General features: G+C 33.3%; 1 protein-coding gene across 1 annotated transcript; it reads left to right on the top strand.

Moving 5' to 3' along the window:
* Positions 1–9354: 9354 nt before the first annotated feature.
* Positions 9355–15227, top strand: LOC128159855 (tRNA methyltransferase 10 homolog C-like). The gene is made up of 6 exons (XM_052823068.1): positions 9355–9633; positions 10531–10600; positions 11469–11670; positions 11940–12016; positions 13064–13666; positions 14551–15227. Exons 2-6 carry the CDS (start codon positions 10575–10577, stop codon positions 14702–14704), a joined length of 1062 nt encoding a protein of 353 aa, XP_052679028.1. The 5' UTR covers positions 9355–9633; positions 10531–10574; the 3' UTR covers positions 14705–15227.
* Positions 15228–19654: the final 4427 nt, after the last annotated feature.

Here is a 19654-nt window from a genome sequence, read left to right as displayed (position 1 = left end):
GTCTTTATTGTCAACTATGCTTAGATTTGCATATTCTTGTTACCGATGGATTTTAGTTTACAATGTGCTTCAAGTATGGTGCGCCATTTCGTCGACAAACATTACATTTTGAACTTGATAATTACGTACTGTCAGTTTAATAAAGTCAATTGATTACGGTTTTAACTCATTATTTTCTATTCAATTAATGAATTTATTTATAGAATATATTTAAGATATGTTTCATTACTTAATTCTATGTGAAAGCTTTATTGGATTGTTTTTCTATGGAAACCAATACCTGTCATTTTTATTTGTATTTTGTTTATTACAGATTCTTATCGCATTGCAGTTATCTGTCAATTAAAATCTTTAATGCTTACTTTATGTCACATTTTGCACGAGAATACTTTAATCACAGGGGCTTGGTTGTTGGATAGTGAATTTCCTAATTATTTGTTCCCGAAGAAAAAATTGATTAAAATTGGTAATCTTATGTGTATTTTTGTGTATTGCAATAAATAAATTCACCGAAACCCCCGTTTCAATCATGTTAAAAAAGTTTATTCAATGTACATTAAAACAAGTAAAGGGACGACACTCGCCATTTTGGATTTATAGGGGGTCCTCATTTCAAGCTATGTTTTAAACAAGTTCTTCCGTTTCTCCAACGATTTCTGACGATATATAGGTTGTAAAATGTTAAAATTACTTATTCCTATCGTCTGACTACATCTGTACGCTGCATAATAAACACATCTTTCCGAAATGTACTAGATACTTGCCAAACTTATCGAAAGCAACGGAAGTTTACTTTTGAGTGACGTAAATTCTCCATATAATCACTGAGATGTTCCGAAAATGTATGATAAATACAGAGAGAGCAAAAATTCCGCGAAAAGATATTCCTCTTGGTTTATCCAATGCTTTCGGATCTCCTCAGTGATTACATGGAGAGTTTGCATCATCTTCCGTTGTTTTTGATAAGTTTGGCGAGTATCTAGTACATTTCGGAACGATGTGTTTATTATGCAGAAAATATATAATTGTTTTCCCTTGGACTAAAATGTTACACTTTCATTGGTTTAAACATAGCACGTGCACATATCTCTATATTTGTTCGGTGAGAAATAATACTAGTATTAGGCAATATGGCCGTCGTTGGCCGACGCTTCGTTACTCATTTCGACATTTCATTGAATTCAATACTTAAACCGCATGCCGTAAGTTCTTAATGTATTTGGAGTAGTTGCCCTTTGAAATTCATTAAAATTAGAGTAGTTGCCCTTAGAATATTGACGTCACATTGTTTTGTCTGGAGGAGAACAAAATGGCAGCGCCGATATTTGATCAAATCTCTGCAGAGGAAAGGGAGAAAACATTTGAAATTGAATAGGAACAAAACATTGTAAGTAAACATGGCTGAAGCAAAGATTTTTAAAGAGTATTTGAAAGGTGAGATTGAAAATTTTGAAGAGTTTAAATGAGTTAAATTGCACGAGATGTTAGACATCTTGTACATGGCTTTGCGTAGATCATCGCTATTTGTGAACAAACATGTCGCTTGATAGTCCTTGGGAAAACAAAACACTTATAGGTTAGTTACTGACTCACTACGGAAATATATTGGGTTGATCAATCTCATAGATGGCGAGGCGTAGTGAGTCAGTAACTAACCTAATAAGTAATAGTATGACGTGCCATAAGGGTAATCAGTTGTCGTTGTGATTCAAGTCTGTATGTTGATCTAGCGTTGGTGTGTGATTTGTGCTTTGAATTCATTTGTCTTTATATGTATATTTTAGTTTCTACCGTCGATGAGAGATTTATTGGCCAATAAATACATTTCCGAATATTTTGTTTTATTATAATTCTATGTTAATTTTTGAAAGCAAGTTTTCGAGATTGTTTGTGCATATATACGTCTGTCTGTCGGTGTATACACTTGTCTGTACATGTGCTTTTTTATCTTCGGTATGTGACTGTGTCTATATTATACTTATATTCTAAATCTCAAATGAAGTGAATATATGATGTGTATGCACTGTAAAACTAAATACTAGTATATAAGATGTGAATAACTTGTACATGAAAGTTCGAATAAAAATTTTTTTTTACTGAAATCTGATTGGTTTAGACGCAGTTGATAATCCGTTATATTACCCTCAGCATTAGCAACTCCCTTGGCAACGGGTAACACACAAATTGTTACATACGCGTACGGTTTGCTGTATAATTCTCGTTATTTATATGTAGAAGCAGTAAAATGTTCTCTAAAATTAAAACATTCAGTATTAAAAAATTAATAGTCCTGTTTTGGAGGGTAACAGTTGAAATTGACACAATTGAAAGTATTAGATAGGCGTACATGGTAACATCCATTTTTATAAAACTTGATATAAATACAACACAATCTATGATCTGTTGAGATCTGACATAGACTTCATTAAAGCCAACGATATATCCTAAACTATACCACGAAAAACGACACACAAGGCTGTTTAGTCTATCCTTATTTAAATGGGAAGCAACTCCATTTTGTATAAAATTCTAACATCCGGTAATGTTAATGCATTCATGTTTTTTCCGAGCCTGTCGGGAAGGCCCGAGAAGTTGCAATTAGACTACACTGATTAGTAACACAAACTTACAAGCGGAATACAGAGACACATGATTAAGCACATTTAATCAACATTATGATAATCTGTCTCTTGCTGTATCATGGATATGAAAATTCAGTGACATGCAATCCATTTAATGTGCACATTATATTTTTAACATATAAAGCATGTAAATGTATATTTAGCCATGATCAGTGGCAGTTAATCTCTATTATAAAACTGATCGTACGAGCAAAGCCCTGAGATGGCTTTAAAAAAAGGAAAAGATTCCGTTCCGTTCCATTAAATACCAATATCCACACGGGTATTGGTATTTTGCGGAACGGAACGGAATCATGAGAAAATTATTAATAAGTATGGAATCCATATTCTTATATTAATATCTATTTTAATGTATTACAAATAAAGCCATCAATTATTTTTGGAAATAATATTATCCCTCAGAATATGTTTGATATAATATAAAATTCTACTGGATGTAAACATTGTGTATTTTTAATTTGATAAACAAACTCGTTAAATCTCCCGTAAACTCCCGTAACAAATACATGTTCGTTATAGATTGAATAAATGCCGTGCTTGTTATGATATTTTCCATTATTTAAAAAGTTTGAAAGATTCCGTTCCGTTCCGTTAAATACCAATATCCACACGGGTAATGGTATTTTGCGGAACGGAACGGAACCAGAAGAAAAGTGTTCAGACGGAAGGTAAGTGATGAATATTAAACGTTTCCCTTGCGAATGTGCTCGTTATATTTTAGAATTCTACGTAATATGGGATACACATTGCGTTATTGCTAGCTTGATGTACAAACTAGTAATATCATCCGTGTAAGTAATGTAGTATCATAGATGAAATAAAAGTTACAGCTGTACACAACACAGGAGTGATATGCACATATGCAAGATGTTTGAATTGATGAAATGATTTGTTGGTTTGCTTCATTTATCTCAAAATAACATAGAAATAAACAAACAGCTAGTAGTTGTTATGATATATTTTATATTTCAAAATTTTTAAACGGTTCCGTTCCGTTCCGTTAAATACCAATATCCACACGGGTAATGGTATTTTGCGGAACGGAACCAGAAGAAAATTATTTATAAGTATGGTAACAACATTTGTTATATCATCAATTATTCAAATTTATTTCAAATAAGACTATCAAGTATTTTTATCGGTATTATCCCTGCGCTGCGAATGATCTTGGTATAATATGAATTCTACTTGATATAAGCATTGTGTTTTTGCTAGCTTAATTAACCAACTAGTTAGTTATGCCGTGACAATGATATGAAATTGATAAAAAAAAAATGAAAACAGAGTTGTTGTTGTATGCAGCACACCCAGACAAACGCTAAAATTAATAATCAGCAAATACACAAGATGACTGAATTGATTTGATTGATAGACTCATTCATCTTTAAAGAATCTGATAAAAAAAATCAAGGAACGGTGAGTAGTTGTTATGATATTTTCCATTATTTAAAAAGTTTGAAAGATTCCGTTCCGTTCCGTTAAATACCAATATCCACACGGGTAATGGTATTTTGCGGAACGGAACGGAACCAGAAGAAAATTGTTCAGACGGAAGGTAAGTGATGAATATTAAACTTTTTCCTTGCGAATGTGCTCGTTATATTTTAGAATTCTACGTAATATGGGATGCACATTGCGTTATTGCTAGCTTGGTGAACAAACTAGTAATATCATCCGTGTAAGTAATGTAGTATCATAGATGAAATAGAAGTTATAGCTGTACACAACACAGGAGTGATATGCACATATGCAAGATGTTTGAATTGATGAATTGATTTGCTTCATTTATCTCAAAAGAACATAGAAATAAACAAACAGCTAGTATTTGTTATGATGTTTTCCTTTATTTAAAAAGTTTGAAAGATTCCGTTCCGTTCCGTTAAATACCAATATCCACACGGGTAATGGTATTTTGCGGAACGGAACGGAATCAGAAGAAATATATTCAGAAGAAAGATTACTTAAGTAATTTTCATCGACGTTACACACACAGATTAATTGAGTCTGGTTTAAACCTCAACTTTATATTTACAGTGTCAATCAAACATCATAAAACAACTAGTGACTTTAGGTTTTCTCGGGAAAGAAGCGTGTATTGACTTATAGAGCAATGAGTAGCATATTTTATGTAATACACAGTTCATTAAAACAGCAAATTTTGTAAAACAATCTTCCATTTACGATAAGTTAAATTGAAATAATGACGTTTTAAAAAAATCTTGTTTCCCCTTTTGGGGCCTCTTAACTGGTTCCGTTCCGTTCCGCAAAGTACCAATAGCCCATACAGGCTAATGATCTACGCAAAGCCATGTACAAGATCTCGTCCAATTTAACTCATTTTAACTCTTCAAAATTATCAACCTAACTGTTCAAATACTCATTAAAAATCTTCGCTTCACCAGTGTTTATTTACAATGTTTTGTTGCTATTCAATTTTAAATGTTTTCTCCCTTTCCTCTGCAGAGATTAATTTGAGCAAATTTCGACGCTGCCTTTTTATTCTGCTCCAGACACACCAATGTGACATCAATATTCAAAGGGCAATTACTGTAATTCTAAAAAATTTCAAAGGGCAACTAGATCTACTCAAAATACTTTAAGAACTTACGGCATGCGGTTTCTGTAGTTTAATATAAAAAATGTCGAGATGAGTAGGCGAAGCGTCGGCCAATGATGGCCATATTATTGCCTAATATTAAAGGTATATATGGCGTATTTGTAGTAAAATTTTTGACATGAGTTTTAGTAAAAATATACCTCATGCCTCTTATGATAAGACGTTTCACAAACAATGCGTAAAACATGTTCTTTTTAGCTCACCTGAACCGAAGGTTCAAGTGAGTTTTTCTGATCACCCGTTGTCCGTCGTCCGTCCGTCCGTCCGTCCGTCCGTCTGTCCGTCCGTCTGTAAACTTTTCACATTTTCAACTTCTTCTCAAAAACCACTGGGCCAAATTTAACCAAATTTGGTACAAAGCATCCTTATGGAAAGGGGGTTATAAATTGTTAAAATAAAGGGCACAGCCCTTTTCAAAAGGGAGATAATTGCGAAACAGTAAGTTTAGGGTGCATGTCTTTAAAAATCTTCTTCTCAAGAACCACGGCACCAGAAATGCCAATATTTACACAAAAGCTTGTATATATAGTGAAGATTCTAAATTGTAAAAATCGTGACCCTCGGACCAAAACTGGGGCCCTAGGCGGGGTTCAAAGTTTAACATAGAAATACATAGGAAAATGTTTAAAAAATCTTCTTCTCAAGAACCACTGCACCAGAAATGCCAATATTTACACAAAAGCTTTTATATATAGTGAAGATTCTAAATTGTAAAAATGGTGACCCTCGGACCAAAAACTGGGGCCCCAGGCGGGGTTCAAAGTTTAACGTAGAACAACATATGGAAAATGTTTAAAAAATGTTCTTCTCAAGAACCACTGCACCAGAAATGCCAATATTTACACAAAAACTTGTATATATAGTGAAGATTCTAAATTGTAAAAATGGTGACCCTCGGACCAAAACTGGGGCCCCAGGCGGGGTTCAAAGTTTAACATAGAACAACATAGGAAATTTTTTTTATAATCTTCTTCTCAAGAACCACTGCACCAGAAATGCCAATATTTACACAAAAGCTTGTATACATAGTGAAGATTCTAAATTGTAAAAATGGTGACCCTCGGACCAAAACTGGGGCCCCAGGCGGGGTTCAAAGTTTAATATAGAAATACATAGGAAAATGTTTAAAAATCTTCTCCTCAAGAACCACTGCACCAGAAATGCCAATATTTACACAAAAGCTTGTATATTTAGTGAAGATTTTAAATTGTAAAAATCGTGCCCCTCGGACCAAGACTGGGGCCCCAGGCGGGGTTCAAAGTTTAACATAGAAATACCTAAGGAAAATGTTTTAAAAATCTTCTTCTCAAGAACCACTGCACCAGAAATGCCAATATTCACACAAAATCTTGTATATTTAGTGAAGATTTTAAATTGTAAAAATCGTGCCCCTCGGACCAAGACTGGGGCCCCAGGCGGGGTTCAAAGTTTAACATAGAAATACCTTAGGAAAATGTTTAAAAAATCTTCTTCTCAAGAACCACTGCACCAGGAATGCCAATATTTACACAAAAGCTTGTATGTATAATGAAGATTCTAAATTGTAGAAATCGTGACCCTCGGACCAAGACTGGGGCCCCAGGCGGGGTTCAAAGTTTAACATAGAACTACATATGAAAAATGTTTAAAAATTTTCTTCTCAAGAACCACTTCACCAAAAATGCCAATACATACACAAAAGGTTGTATACATAGTGAAGATTGTAAAAATCGTGACCCCCGAACAAAAAGTGGGGCCCCAGTAGGGATTTTAACATATGTAGGAAAATGTTTTAAAATCTTCTTCTCAAGAACTATAGTGCAACTGTTTGGGATATTACTATGCATACATGTACATCCTTAAATAATGTAGATTCAAAAAATTGTAACTCCCGGACAATTGATGGGCACCAAGAGGGGTTCAAAATTTAAACATTTTAAAAAAACATAAAGGAAAAGTTTAAAAATTTTCTTCTCAAGAACTACAATGTTTTAGTTTGTGGAATTTCTATGCATGCATGCATCCTTCGATTATATATGTAGATTCCTAATTGGTAAAATCGTGACCCCCGGACCAATACTGGGGCCCCAAGATGGGGTCAAAATTTATTAAAGAAATATAAAGGTAACATGTTAAAAAATCTTCTTCTCGAGAACTACAATGCTTCAATTTGTGAGATTACTATCATGCATACAACCTTGGATAATGAAGGTTCGACAGTTTTAAAATAGTGACCCCTGGACTAATACTAGAGACCCAAGATGGGTTTAAAGTTAAATGTAGAAGTACCGGTATATATGGAAAATGTTTAAAAATCTTCTTTTCGAGAACTACAATGCATCAATTTGTCAGATAACTACGTCAGCACCCTCAAATAGTGTAGATTCGAAATTATAAAAGCCGTGATCTCAATCTAATACTGGGGCCCCAAGAGGTGTTCAAAGTTAGCATAGAAATATAGAGGGAAAATGTTGAAAAATCTTTTTCTAGGGAACTATAATGCTTCAGCTTGTGAGATAACTAGGCAAGCATCCTTAAATAATGTAGATTCCAAATAATTAAAACTTTAGCACTGGACTAATACTGTGGCCCCAAGAGGGGTTCAAAGTTTAACATAGAAAGATATATTGAAAATGTTTTTAAAAAGTTTTTCTCGAGAACTATAATGCTACAGTGTGTGAGATTACTATGCAAGGATCCTCAAATTGTGTAAACTCTAATGTAGTGGAACCAAGAGTTATCTTTCTTGTGTTCTGTACAGTCTGAGAGTTATTCCTCTTGAAGTGGAACTCAGTTTCAGTTTGTGTTCAGTGTTCAGTTTTTCAGGTTGTGTACGTGCGGTCTCACCGCAGTGCTTCACATTTTCATTCCTATGTTACTATTTATGTTGTTCAAGCCAACCATAAACCTCGGACCATAACTGGGTCCCGAGAAAGGGGTTCAATGTTTAAAATAGAAAAAGCATATGCTACGAAATGTAATGTTACAAGGAACTGCTGTTCAGGTGAGCGATGTGGCCCATGGGCCTCTTGTTTAGTTATTTGTCTCGCCGCTGCGCATGAGTGTGGGAAAACCTATACTATAGTATTGAAAACACGATGAAAGAACAGTTTGTTTACAAATTAGAATCACGTTTTTCATGTCTTAAATTAGATCATAATTCTTATATCAGATGATACCTGAAGCATTATTATTCCGTTATTCATTAATGTAGAACGATATAAATTGCTAATTATGTGTAATAAAGATGAAACACTATTTTAGCATCAACGACACGGTGAAATGAGTGAATAATCCCTCTCCCTGAGGGATGCATGAATTGAGAGTGTTTATTTAATCTTTATTAAAAAATTTCTCTAAAAGAAAAAATCCACTTTTGGTTCATAACTTTTAAAGTAAAGACATGGAACACATGAAGCATGTACGAACCTGACTAGCAAAACCCCGACAACTTCATGATAAAACGTCTTAAATTTAATTCATATTCAATCAATCTACATGGTTTCCGATGACAATCTTCCCGTTGTTCCCATCCTTGTCAGTTTGACTCTTTTTTCTTTCTTGGCCAAATCTGTCAGACTCAACGGTATTACGGGTATACCTATCTTTCTCGTCGTCGCCATTGTTGTTGTGATAGACTGCTCTATATATATTTATCGTGGACTCGAAAATAATTATATAAACTAAGTTATTTATTAATTTCTATATCCTTTTATCCCGATTGATACAATCTGCGTAATTTATTGTGAAGATATATCTTTACATAACATAGTTATATAAATAAATAAATCAAATATTTCTTTGCATGAAAATTTACGTCACAGATACCATATACCGAACTATATATAACATAGAGATATATTATAGGCAATCACGCGCCATGTTTAAACCAATGAAAGCGTGACATTTCAGTCCAAGTGAAAACTATATACAATGTATTTATATTTCCTAGATATTTTGTACATGAATCCACAATGCTGATTATATCAGGTCTGTTGTTGTTGTTAAGGTGAGCGATGTGGTTTATGGGCCTCTTTGAGATCGATCCATTCGGGATCCTCTTGACCTATTTGTCAAATAGTGTTAAGGAATTCGATAGTCCTCGTGTCTTTTAGTTCGAATTTTCTCGCTATGGTACACGTGAGGTGAAATGACAACAGTCTCACTTCAACAGTTCTTAAACATTGATTGATCAAAGTGACAGAAGATTCGATAATTAAGTTTGGATGTTACAGATTTCTTGTTAAGCAAATGGGCGTTGAAACTGCTCATATGATTGTCGATTCCATGAACACCGGTAGTTATATGTATGCAACACTTGCAGTAATTCGAATTTTCTCTGACTTTTTTCGTATATGCTATGTCCGAGGGAGATGTCAGAGAATAAGAGTTGGGGTAAGAGGCAATATTTTTTTATGTTGTTTATGTCTCTGCACTATCGAATTAATTATCTTATTTATATATAACAATATAGATATTTCAACTGTTATTTCAAGTGGAATCCGACTATAGATTTGCAGCTATTATACCTCTATGCTTTGCAGAGACACTGTGGTAAACTTAAAAGAGTCTTTAGAAAATTCACATACTAAATTTAGTAGCTTATAAATCAAATGTTTGGGTCTAAGTTGTTGATGAAAGGGAAAGAAAGTACTGTGACAGTCTTATGGGTTCCAATTACATGTGTACAATGCCAGACAGCGCAGTTGTGTAAAATTTTAGAGCACTGATTAGTGATTCAGGAATTGTGGTCTGGTCCATTATTGGACCATTTTATCAGGAGCTTCGACTTTGGGTAGTTGTGGCTACAAACAGCAATGTGATGTAGGCCTGTCTACTAATCGTTACTCATGGCCACTCAGCCATGGCTCCTCGAAATTAACAAGATTTGAGCTAAAACTACAATATCTGTGCATATTTCACTTAAACCAGCATCATTTTAAAAGTTGTTTTGGATGCAAGAAAAAAATAGTTATAACTTATATATATATATATATATATATATATATATATATATATATATATATATATATATATATATATATATATATATATATATATATATATATATATATATATATATATATATATATATATATATATATATATATATATATATATATATATATATATATATATATACATCATACCGAAAGTCCAATGTCTTGTTTCTCCCTTTTCATTACAAGAGGAAAACTGCATGGCAACAAATGACAAATCACAGTATGCTTTTGGAGTGGAATGCATTGATTTAATTCTACAGCTTATCAAAGAATTTATCTCTATATATAGGTTGATGCAGATGTAATGTTATAGAGACTTCCTCTTAGAGAAAGATGTGGTCCTTGAGAGCAATAGCAAGGTCAGTAACATTTATAATGACAAGTTTACGGTTGACTTTTGATTGAAAAAATTTAAAAACAGCTTTTCAAAGCTAGAGCTTTAGGACCATGAACTTCTGGTCAGTATGTTGTATTGTAACTATCACTTCCATGCATCAAATCAATTTAAAATTGATGCATTGTTTACCAGGCCTCAAGAGATACATGCACTGGATATATACAAAATTCAAAAGTCAATCTCTGACTAGGTTCTATTAATATTGGTCTGTAGGTAATGAGTTATGAAATATTAAATATCTTTTTAATCTACCAGGGAGAGGATTTTACATATTTGGCCATCATTAGAATGTTTAGATAATGTGACACTGTGACAATTAGGCCTGAAAAAAAGTTGTGTGTCTAGGGTAACCCGACCTATCCTTCAAAAATGCCCTGATCCTACCATTTTTAGAGGTCTGTTTTTATCCGATTGTGATTTTTGTATTATTTCTATTAAAAACCCGTTTTTAAATATGACTCAAACAAACATTCTTAGGATTCACGCAGAAAAAATATGATAAAAAAAATCCCTACCTACCAAACCTATTTTTTCATCAGTGTTTCCCTATAAACACGTAAGTTTTTTATAGGCCTTAAAATTTTACCATAAAATTTAATTATACGCACTAGTATATAAAGGCTATGGGCAATACAGATAAAAATGTTTTCTATAACCCATGTAGCTCCACAACATATTCAAAATGAATAGTCATTAATGCACTGAAATTTTTCTCTTTTAAAGATATTTGAGGGCTATACTGCCATAATTACATTCAAGTGCAAAGAGTTTACAATTGTTTAATTTTTTAAATTCTCCTTTACATAATGGTCATAATTTTATCTTTGTAGGTCATTGAGGATTCACAGGAGAACAAATAGAAAGTTTTCTTCAACCTCAAGACTGTCTGTGGAAAGAAGAGGTATCTACTATCCCAATGAAAAGATTAAGAGTATGGATGACTTTTGTAAATATGCCAGCCCTGAAGAGAAATCCCACCTGGTGATGATACAAGCAGAGTATGTCAAACTCTGCAAAAGCAATATTGCAAACGTAAGTCCAATAATTTTAGCTCACCGGAGCTGAAAGTTCAAGCTCCTTTGTTTCAAGATGAAAATATTAATGTATGGGTGTTTTATACTTGATGCTGACAGTTTATGAAGGCTGTCATTAACTGATATGTGATACATGTATTGACATAATCGCAAACTCATGTTTCCTATATTAAAATGTTTGCAAGACAGCTCGGAAATGAGAATAACTTTCAATAATATAATGTTAAAGACGAAATTAAGGTTTAATCAGGTTTTTCTAATTTTTAGATGCCAGAACTGACAGATCAAGAATGGTTAATTCATATGAATTATGACTCAAGAAAAGGGAGAGAAAAGCATTTAAGGTTAGTTAAAAGGAGGACAAAAAAAATTACTGTATTGGCTTTCTTCCGCTGAAAGCTCAAGAATTGGTTTTGTAATAAAAATTTCTTAAAGTCTTAATTTTGCAGTCAGCATTACATGGTATTGTCTCTTAGTTTTAACCCTTTATCTTATTTTCTACAACCACAGTACCAATTTCAAATTTCAACGAGATTTTGTACAAAGCTTCATTTGTTTAAAGGCTTTACTTTAAGTTAATTAGTATAAAACAATATGAGCTTTAGATTTCCCATTGAAATTTTTTTTTTGCAGAAATATAGTATTGACAATGTACTTGTTCTTGTACTACTTTTTTAAAAATATGGTTTGTATGTTTTTGTTAGTCATATATTTGTTTGGAAAAAACTATTAAGAGGCTCTGATTGAAGCAAAATTATATTTAAGCATTGAATCATTAATTTTTTAAATTAAAAAATCAGCAAATCTGGTGCGTATGAATACAATCTTCCTTTAGTATTTCTCGAAGATCATGACTTACTCTCCTCGCAACTTCACAGCGGATCACGACCTGATATATTATATACTAACACCGATAAATAATTCATTGATGCAATGTGCAAATTTTCATACCTCAGTAGTGAGTGTTATTTAATTTATATGCACGCACCATTGCAGTTATGAGACCACATCTTTAAAAAAAATAATGATTCAATGCCCAATTAAGTAACACACCAAGGCTGTGCAGACAAATTGAATACCAAGCATTACTTATATACCCTCTTAGTCAGGGATATGGAACAGCCAAATTAACATGTTATTTAGTTCACTTCATCCACTAAAAATGTAGTGCCAGAAATTTTGTAGAGAAAATCTCTCTAATAACAAGTAAAAATGGTGAAGTGATTATTTTTCATAAGTACATATCAATTTTGTTGTGAAAGTTTGAACCTTTCATTTAATCTTACAATAATCAATATACTCAAAATGTGTGATGACGTTTATATTTTTGTGCTGATGGCACATGAATACAATATATTTTCTACTCAGAGCAAAATATCATGAATTTGCAGGTTACTTCAAGTAAAGAAAGACATACAGGAGGTCAAGAAGCAAAAGAGGCAGCCTCAAACAGAACCACAATACAACCCAACCAATTTCTTTCAAGAACTTTTCTGGATGTCAGAAAAGAAAATCATTCAAAATCGTGTGGCTCGGGCTACGATGCTGGAAGACCCCATTCTGGTGGACCTGGGTTACGCCGACATGTTGTATTATAATGAAATCATCGACGTGGCCAGACATTTATTCTTATCAATCGGTGACATCAATAGATCAGCGCTTAACCACACGCCGACATTTAATGTAATATTTTGTAACGTGAAACCCTCAGTGGAAGAGAATGAGATCTTGAAGACTATGCGAAGGTTGTTGACGGAAGATTGCAGCATGAGTAAACTTCCCGTGACTCTTACAGAGAAGAGTTACCTGGACCTGTTTCCAAAGAGAGACCTAGTGTACCTGTCGCCCGATGCGGAGCAATATTATCATCCTGCGGAGGGAATCCCAGTCATTGCGGGCCTGATACACAAAACAACAAAAGACAAGCTAGCGCTTCATAGAGCTTACAAAGAAAAGATTAAAGTACGGAGACTTCCCATAGATTTAATTGACAAGTGAGTGAAATGGTTCAGTTTTATCTAGTTTTCACGAGGCCAAGTCTGAATTCAAGTATGAATGTCTTAAATGATATGCAGCATTTTATTTTAATGCAGTCTTTGGTATGAAGTAACATGTAAAACTTTTGTAATTATTGTGTTTTTATTCAAAATTAACATTACCTGTAATGTTTTTGTAAAATTCCCTTAAAGTGTTTTTAAACACCACTACATGTACCGGTACTACATATCCAACATATTTTGAAATTACAAAAGGCCGACGTTAAAATTAAGACATGCTCACATATCAGTTTAAACAGTTCTATTTCTTTATACATGTAAGTCAATAGAAAAATCTTCGATATTCATTCACAAAGAACATGCCTTGATCATGTTGATTGGTGCATTCTGTGAATTTAAATATGGCTCAGATTAAAAATTGTTAACCAACTTTTATTCACAATGACTTGATTTAGCAATCTACCAAACTTAAATTGCTTTGTTGTGAATAATTTTTGTTCTCAATGTACATGTATATATCATCTGGAAAATAGAATTTATATAAAAAACTAGAAATATTTGTGGTGAGAAATATTTGCGACAACATAGCTCTCATGAACCCTGTGATTATTCTCGCAGGTGGATTAAAGTTGTTTTACAGATGAGGAGTACTACTACTTTCATACAATTGTGAACAGTTGAAGCAATTTAAACTAGGCCCTAAAGTTTACATCCATGACTTGGGTTAAAAAAATTATATGGGGCAAAAATATAACGTAGGGAAATTTGTGTAGTTTACATAGGTGGGAATGATTCCATTTGTCTTGAGGATAAGGAATAAATTATTACATATTATTAATATTTGTTATGTGTCTTTATGATTTCCATTTCTTGTTTTTCAGATTAACAGTGCCTCGGTTGCCCATTAACCATATTATTCAATATGTCGCAGCATTGCGATTTACAAGGGACTTGGAAATAGCAAGAAAAGCTTTGCCAAAAAGAATCATCAGTGGTCCAGCAGCTAAAGGGAAAAAAATTTCTAAGATATTGTGATAATAATTATTTTAGTATTTGTTCAGTGTTATGTTAATATAATGTAAATTACATGTATTGAATCGTACATGTATATGACAACAAATTTGTTTTAACATATCGATACTGCAAGATGTTGCAAGGGGAAAATCTATTATGTTTTTATTTTCCATTGAAATGAATAAATAAGAGAATCCATTGTTTATACCTGCATTTATTAAACTCTTCTATATGAAACTTATACAAGGGTAGCTCAAAAAGTAATGTGTATTTTAGCACAGCATGATGATGCTTTGCTCTATTTTGGTGATGATGATACTCTTAGTGTTACATGTCAGCATTTATACAAGAAGTCATTTTACTTAATAAGCTTAAGAAATATTAAATGCCCTGTGTCGGGATTTAGGCATGTTTGTCTACTTTATCATGGATTAATGCTTCATCACATTACACCTGGAGCTGTCTCACTAAACAGCGTACGCCTGGCGTAACTTACGCCTTCATGGCGTTAATCCAGACTTAATTCATAAACACTCATAAACCATTTTACAGCAAGTTCTGTTCTGTTGTTTTGTCAATAAACAGGATTAATTTTTTTAAACAACGATGTTTGTTGTGAACATATATGTATCCAATGTACATTTAACCTATTAAATTAAAACAAAAATACTCTCTCTCTCTCTCTCTCTCTCTCTCTCTCTCTCTCTCTCTCTCTCTCTCTCTCTCATTTGTATGTGCATGTGCAGGACACATAAGTCTGGACACCTTCATGTTGGGAGTACCTCCTATCGAAATAAACAATAAAATCAAGTATAACTTTTCCAAAGAAGATGGGTGGATAAGGCATGTAAAATGCTACACGGTCGGACAAGCTACTCAAAAAATAAAATATCAATAAAATTGATATTTTTATTTTTAAAAACCATTTAAAGTAATATTATACAAGTTCATAAATTCGTGGTTAAAGTCACACATAATATGTAAACAGCATTCTTTGTTTTGTGCATGGATCAGTGGTTAAAGCACCTGACATAAGCTAACCTTATACTAGTATATCTAGGGTTTATATGTTGTGGGTTCGATACCACCAAATTTTGAGGCAATATCTTTTTCTTAACGTTTGTTAAATATATTAAAAACTGAAAATAGTTAGAAATTCTGCTTTTGCAAATTTGTATTATATATAATAATATTAGATTAAAAAATACATTCAAAATTGTATTTCACGACTAAACCGAATGAGCATTTGCGCTATCTTACCCCCCAATCTTCTTTGTTGTCAAACAACGTAGCGTAATGGTTTAGAGCGTTAACTGCGAATCTGTAAGTCATGAGTTCAAATCACGCTTTTTACCTTTCGAAACTATTTTTTAAAACCGATGAAAGTATTAATTTTGATTTTAATGTACTTTTATTAAAATTCATATCGACAGACGTCCCATACCACCTCAGCTTAGTCCAATGCTACATGTAGTATAAATTACGGCCATCATACGCCTCTTTACGGTGGCCGATAGCGGCCGCCACATTATACTAACGTTTTGTTGAAACCCTTTCTGACTTTGTACAATTATAACATTGGTGTAGAGTGTACATGAAATTTTGCAATGACACTGTACACGTTGTACACTTTTACCTATGGGTGTAATGTGTAAGGAAGGTTTCGGTGAAACGTTGTAATCACAAAACGTTAGCATAGTTAGTGTTGAGTGGCGGCCGTTATTGGTCATCGTACATATATATGTACTTCTTGGTGAAAAACGACTTATACTCCGAACTAAAAATTGACGTACTTTCCGTTGCTTAATTATTTAAAGTCTTGTCGTAGGTTAGGCCTTTTAGCGAAACGGGCTCCTGATCTTGAGAAGCAATTTTTTTCAAGTGGAAGAATGTTACTGTTTTTGATCTATCTTAAAAGTTCTTGTAATTGTCGTCGTTGGAACTTTGCTCAGTCATCAGTCAGTGCCTCAGGAGGTCTACCTACATTAAATCACCGTATCGTGACGCCTTTCTGAAATGTATTTACAGATAAGTTGAAATAAACATGTCTTTGAAACTGCGGAGAGTGCTTTAAAAAAAGTCATGTAATGTTCTTTTCACTATAATTTGAGTTGAATGCTCATGGGATATCGCCCAATACACATAACATATCGAACAGAACCCTGGCATTGTATTTACATCTGCCGAGTATGATTCCCTCTATTTCTTACGGATACTTATAGTTAACTCATTTAAACAATAAGATGCTTTCTTTGGTAATTCATGCGGGATATGAGGGTGACGACATTGCAGAAAAAATACGTAACCCGCGTCAGCGGGTTATGTAAATTTTTTCTGCAATGATCGCTACTTTCATAATCACCAAAGAAAGCACCTTATTGTTTATATTTACACCTTTCTTTCAACTATTTAATAAATTGATTATAAAAATTTAGTAAAATTCTATTTCTTACGGAAACTTATAATTATAGAGAGAGCCAGACTGAGATCAAAACGCCCTGTTTGTCGATTGGTCGAAACCTACAGCGGCTGAAACTGACAGGACTGAAATCGACACGCCCTGTTTATCGATTGGTCGAAACCTACAGTGACCTAAGTCAAATCACGGACTGCACGAAATAATCATGATGATGTCCGACTCAAATTCCAAATAGAAGATGATTTGGCAGTTTCTTTTAGCTAACGTACTGATGTACATTAACAGTAATTTAGTGAATGTTACTTACTTTTTACACTCAATTTATTAATTTGTTTAAAGAAAGATGTAAATATAAACATTTAAATGCTTTCTTTGATGATTCATGCGGGTTATGAAGGTAGCAATCATTGCAGAAAAAAAATAATTTTCTGCAATGTTGCCACCTTCATATCCCTCAACTTGACAAGAATCACCAAATAAAGCATTCTATTGTTTAAATAACTGTAACGGGCGATGACTCCAAAAATGCATTTCAATAAAAGCTAGGGGAGGGGTTGTTTCGGGTTATTTTTAAAAGACAGTATAATAACTAAATATCAACATCGATATAGCAGAATTGTGGATACAGCTAAATATTTTGGAGTCTTTGGGAAAATTTAAAGTAATTAAATTCCTGTAAAATTTTACGATGAAAAAATCAAAGAAAAAAAACCAGATGATTTTTTTAATAATAAATCATGATCAATTTAACAATCAAGTGAATAAATGATAATGCATATAATTCCTATCATCGGAGCAGAAAACTTTTATTAAAGCACTTTAGGCCATGCTAGAACGGACTATAGGTCACCTTGAAGTAATTTCTTTTGTTCCCCTTACCTGTACACCATCCCTACTTTGGGGGTGTATACTACATGTACAAGGGGAACCAGCTGGAACTTGCAAGTTTGCCAAATTATGTTCCCTGGGGCCCCATTAGGGGTTGAATTTTTACATGAGTAGATGGAGAAAATCTAAATAAATCTTCTTGTAAAAAACTATTGTATGGTGGCATATTTCTGCCCCTTGTGTGCAAGTTATTTTTCTATCAAATATGTCGACATGCAAGATAAATATGTTTACATGCAACATAACTATGTTGACATGGAAGAAAATTGCAATAAATCAAGAATTATAAAAAAATCTCGAATATCGCCCATATCACGCGAGATCCAAGTTGCTAGATGCTACTTATTTATGTCGACATGAAACTTATTTATGGTAACATGCAAGATAAATATGCTGACATGCAACTTACTTATGTCGACATACAACTTAGTTATGTTCATATGCTACTTATTTATGTCAACATGTAACTTAGTTATGTTGCCATGCAAGATAAATATGTTGACATGCAATCTATAAGTTGCAAGTCAACATGACTAAGTTGCATGTCGACTTAGTTATGTTCACATCTTACTTATCTATGTCAACATGCAACTTAGTTATGTTGCCATGCGAGATAAATATGTTGACATGCAATTTATAAGTTGCAAGTCAACATGACTAAGTTGCATGTCGACATAAATAAGTTGCATGTGAACATTTTTATCTTGCATGTTAACATAAATAAGTTGCACGTCGACATAAATAAGCTGCATGTCGACATAAAGAAGTTGCATGTAAACATAAATAAGTTGCATGTCGACATTATTATCTAGCATGTCAACATAACAAGGTTGCATATTGACATAACTTAGTTGCATGTGAACATATTTATCTTGCATGTTAACACAAATAAGTTGCATGTCGACATAAATAAGTCTTTGATGTTACATGTGGGCGATATTTGAGATTTTTGAGATTTTTTTATAACTCTTTTTTTGATTGCAATTTTCTTGCATGTCAACATAGTTATGTTGCATGTTAAAATAATTATCATGCATGTCAACATATTTATCTTGCATGTCGACATATTTGATAGAAAAATAACTCGCAAAAGGGGCAGACAGGCACGTAGCATCGTTTTTGAATTTTGAAAGTGGGGGGGGGGGGGCAGGGCAGACTCATCCAAAAAAATCCAAAAAAAAAAAAAAAAAAAAAAAGAGGGAAATTTTCTTATTTTCATATCAATTTTTTTACATACTTCAAAAATTAGTGGGGGCCAACTACATGATAATTCAATTTTTTATATGTAAATTTAAAAAAATTAGTTGCTGCGGGAAAAAGGGGGGGGGGGCAGGCCCCCTGCCCCCCCCCCCTCCCCCAGATGCTACAATGTACGTGCCTGGCAGAGATATGCCACCATACTATTTGACGTGAGAAACGATGTTCAAAAATGTTATGTAAGCATATCCTTATGTATAGTCCACTCCATAACGTTATATCTGACATTTTCCTGGCTTTTTTAACGATTTTGACATTTTTACCTGCCATGAAGTAAAATATCATTTGATATATTTTTTATAACGGTTTTAATCGTTAAAAAGCCAGGAAAATAGGAATAAATGTAGACAATCTTTAAAATCTTGAATTGGGTATTTTTTAGACCGAAAATGATGGGGACCGAAATG

Source organism: Crassostrea angulata, chromosome 8, assembly GCF_025612915.1.
Source record: "Crassostrea angulata isolate pt1a10 chromosome 8, ASM2561291v2, whole genome shotgun sequence".
Lineage (NCBI taxonomy): Eukaryota > Metazoa > Mollusca > Bivalvia > Ostreida > Ostreidae > Magallana > Magallana angulata.
Note: the sequence above shows the minus strand (reverse complement) of the source record. Positions and strands in the feature narration are given on the sequence as shown.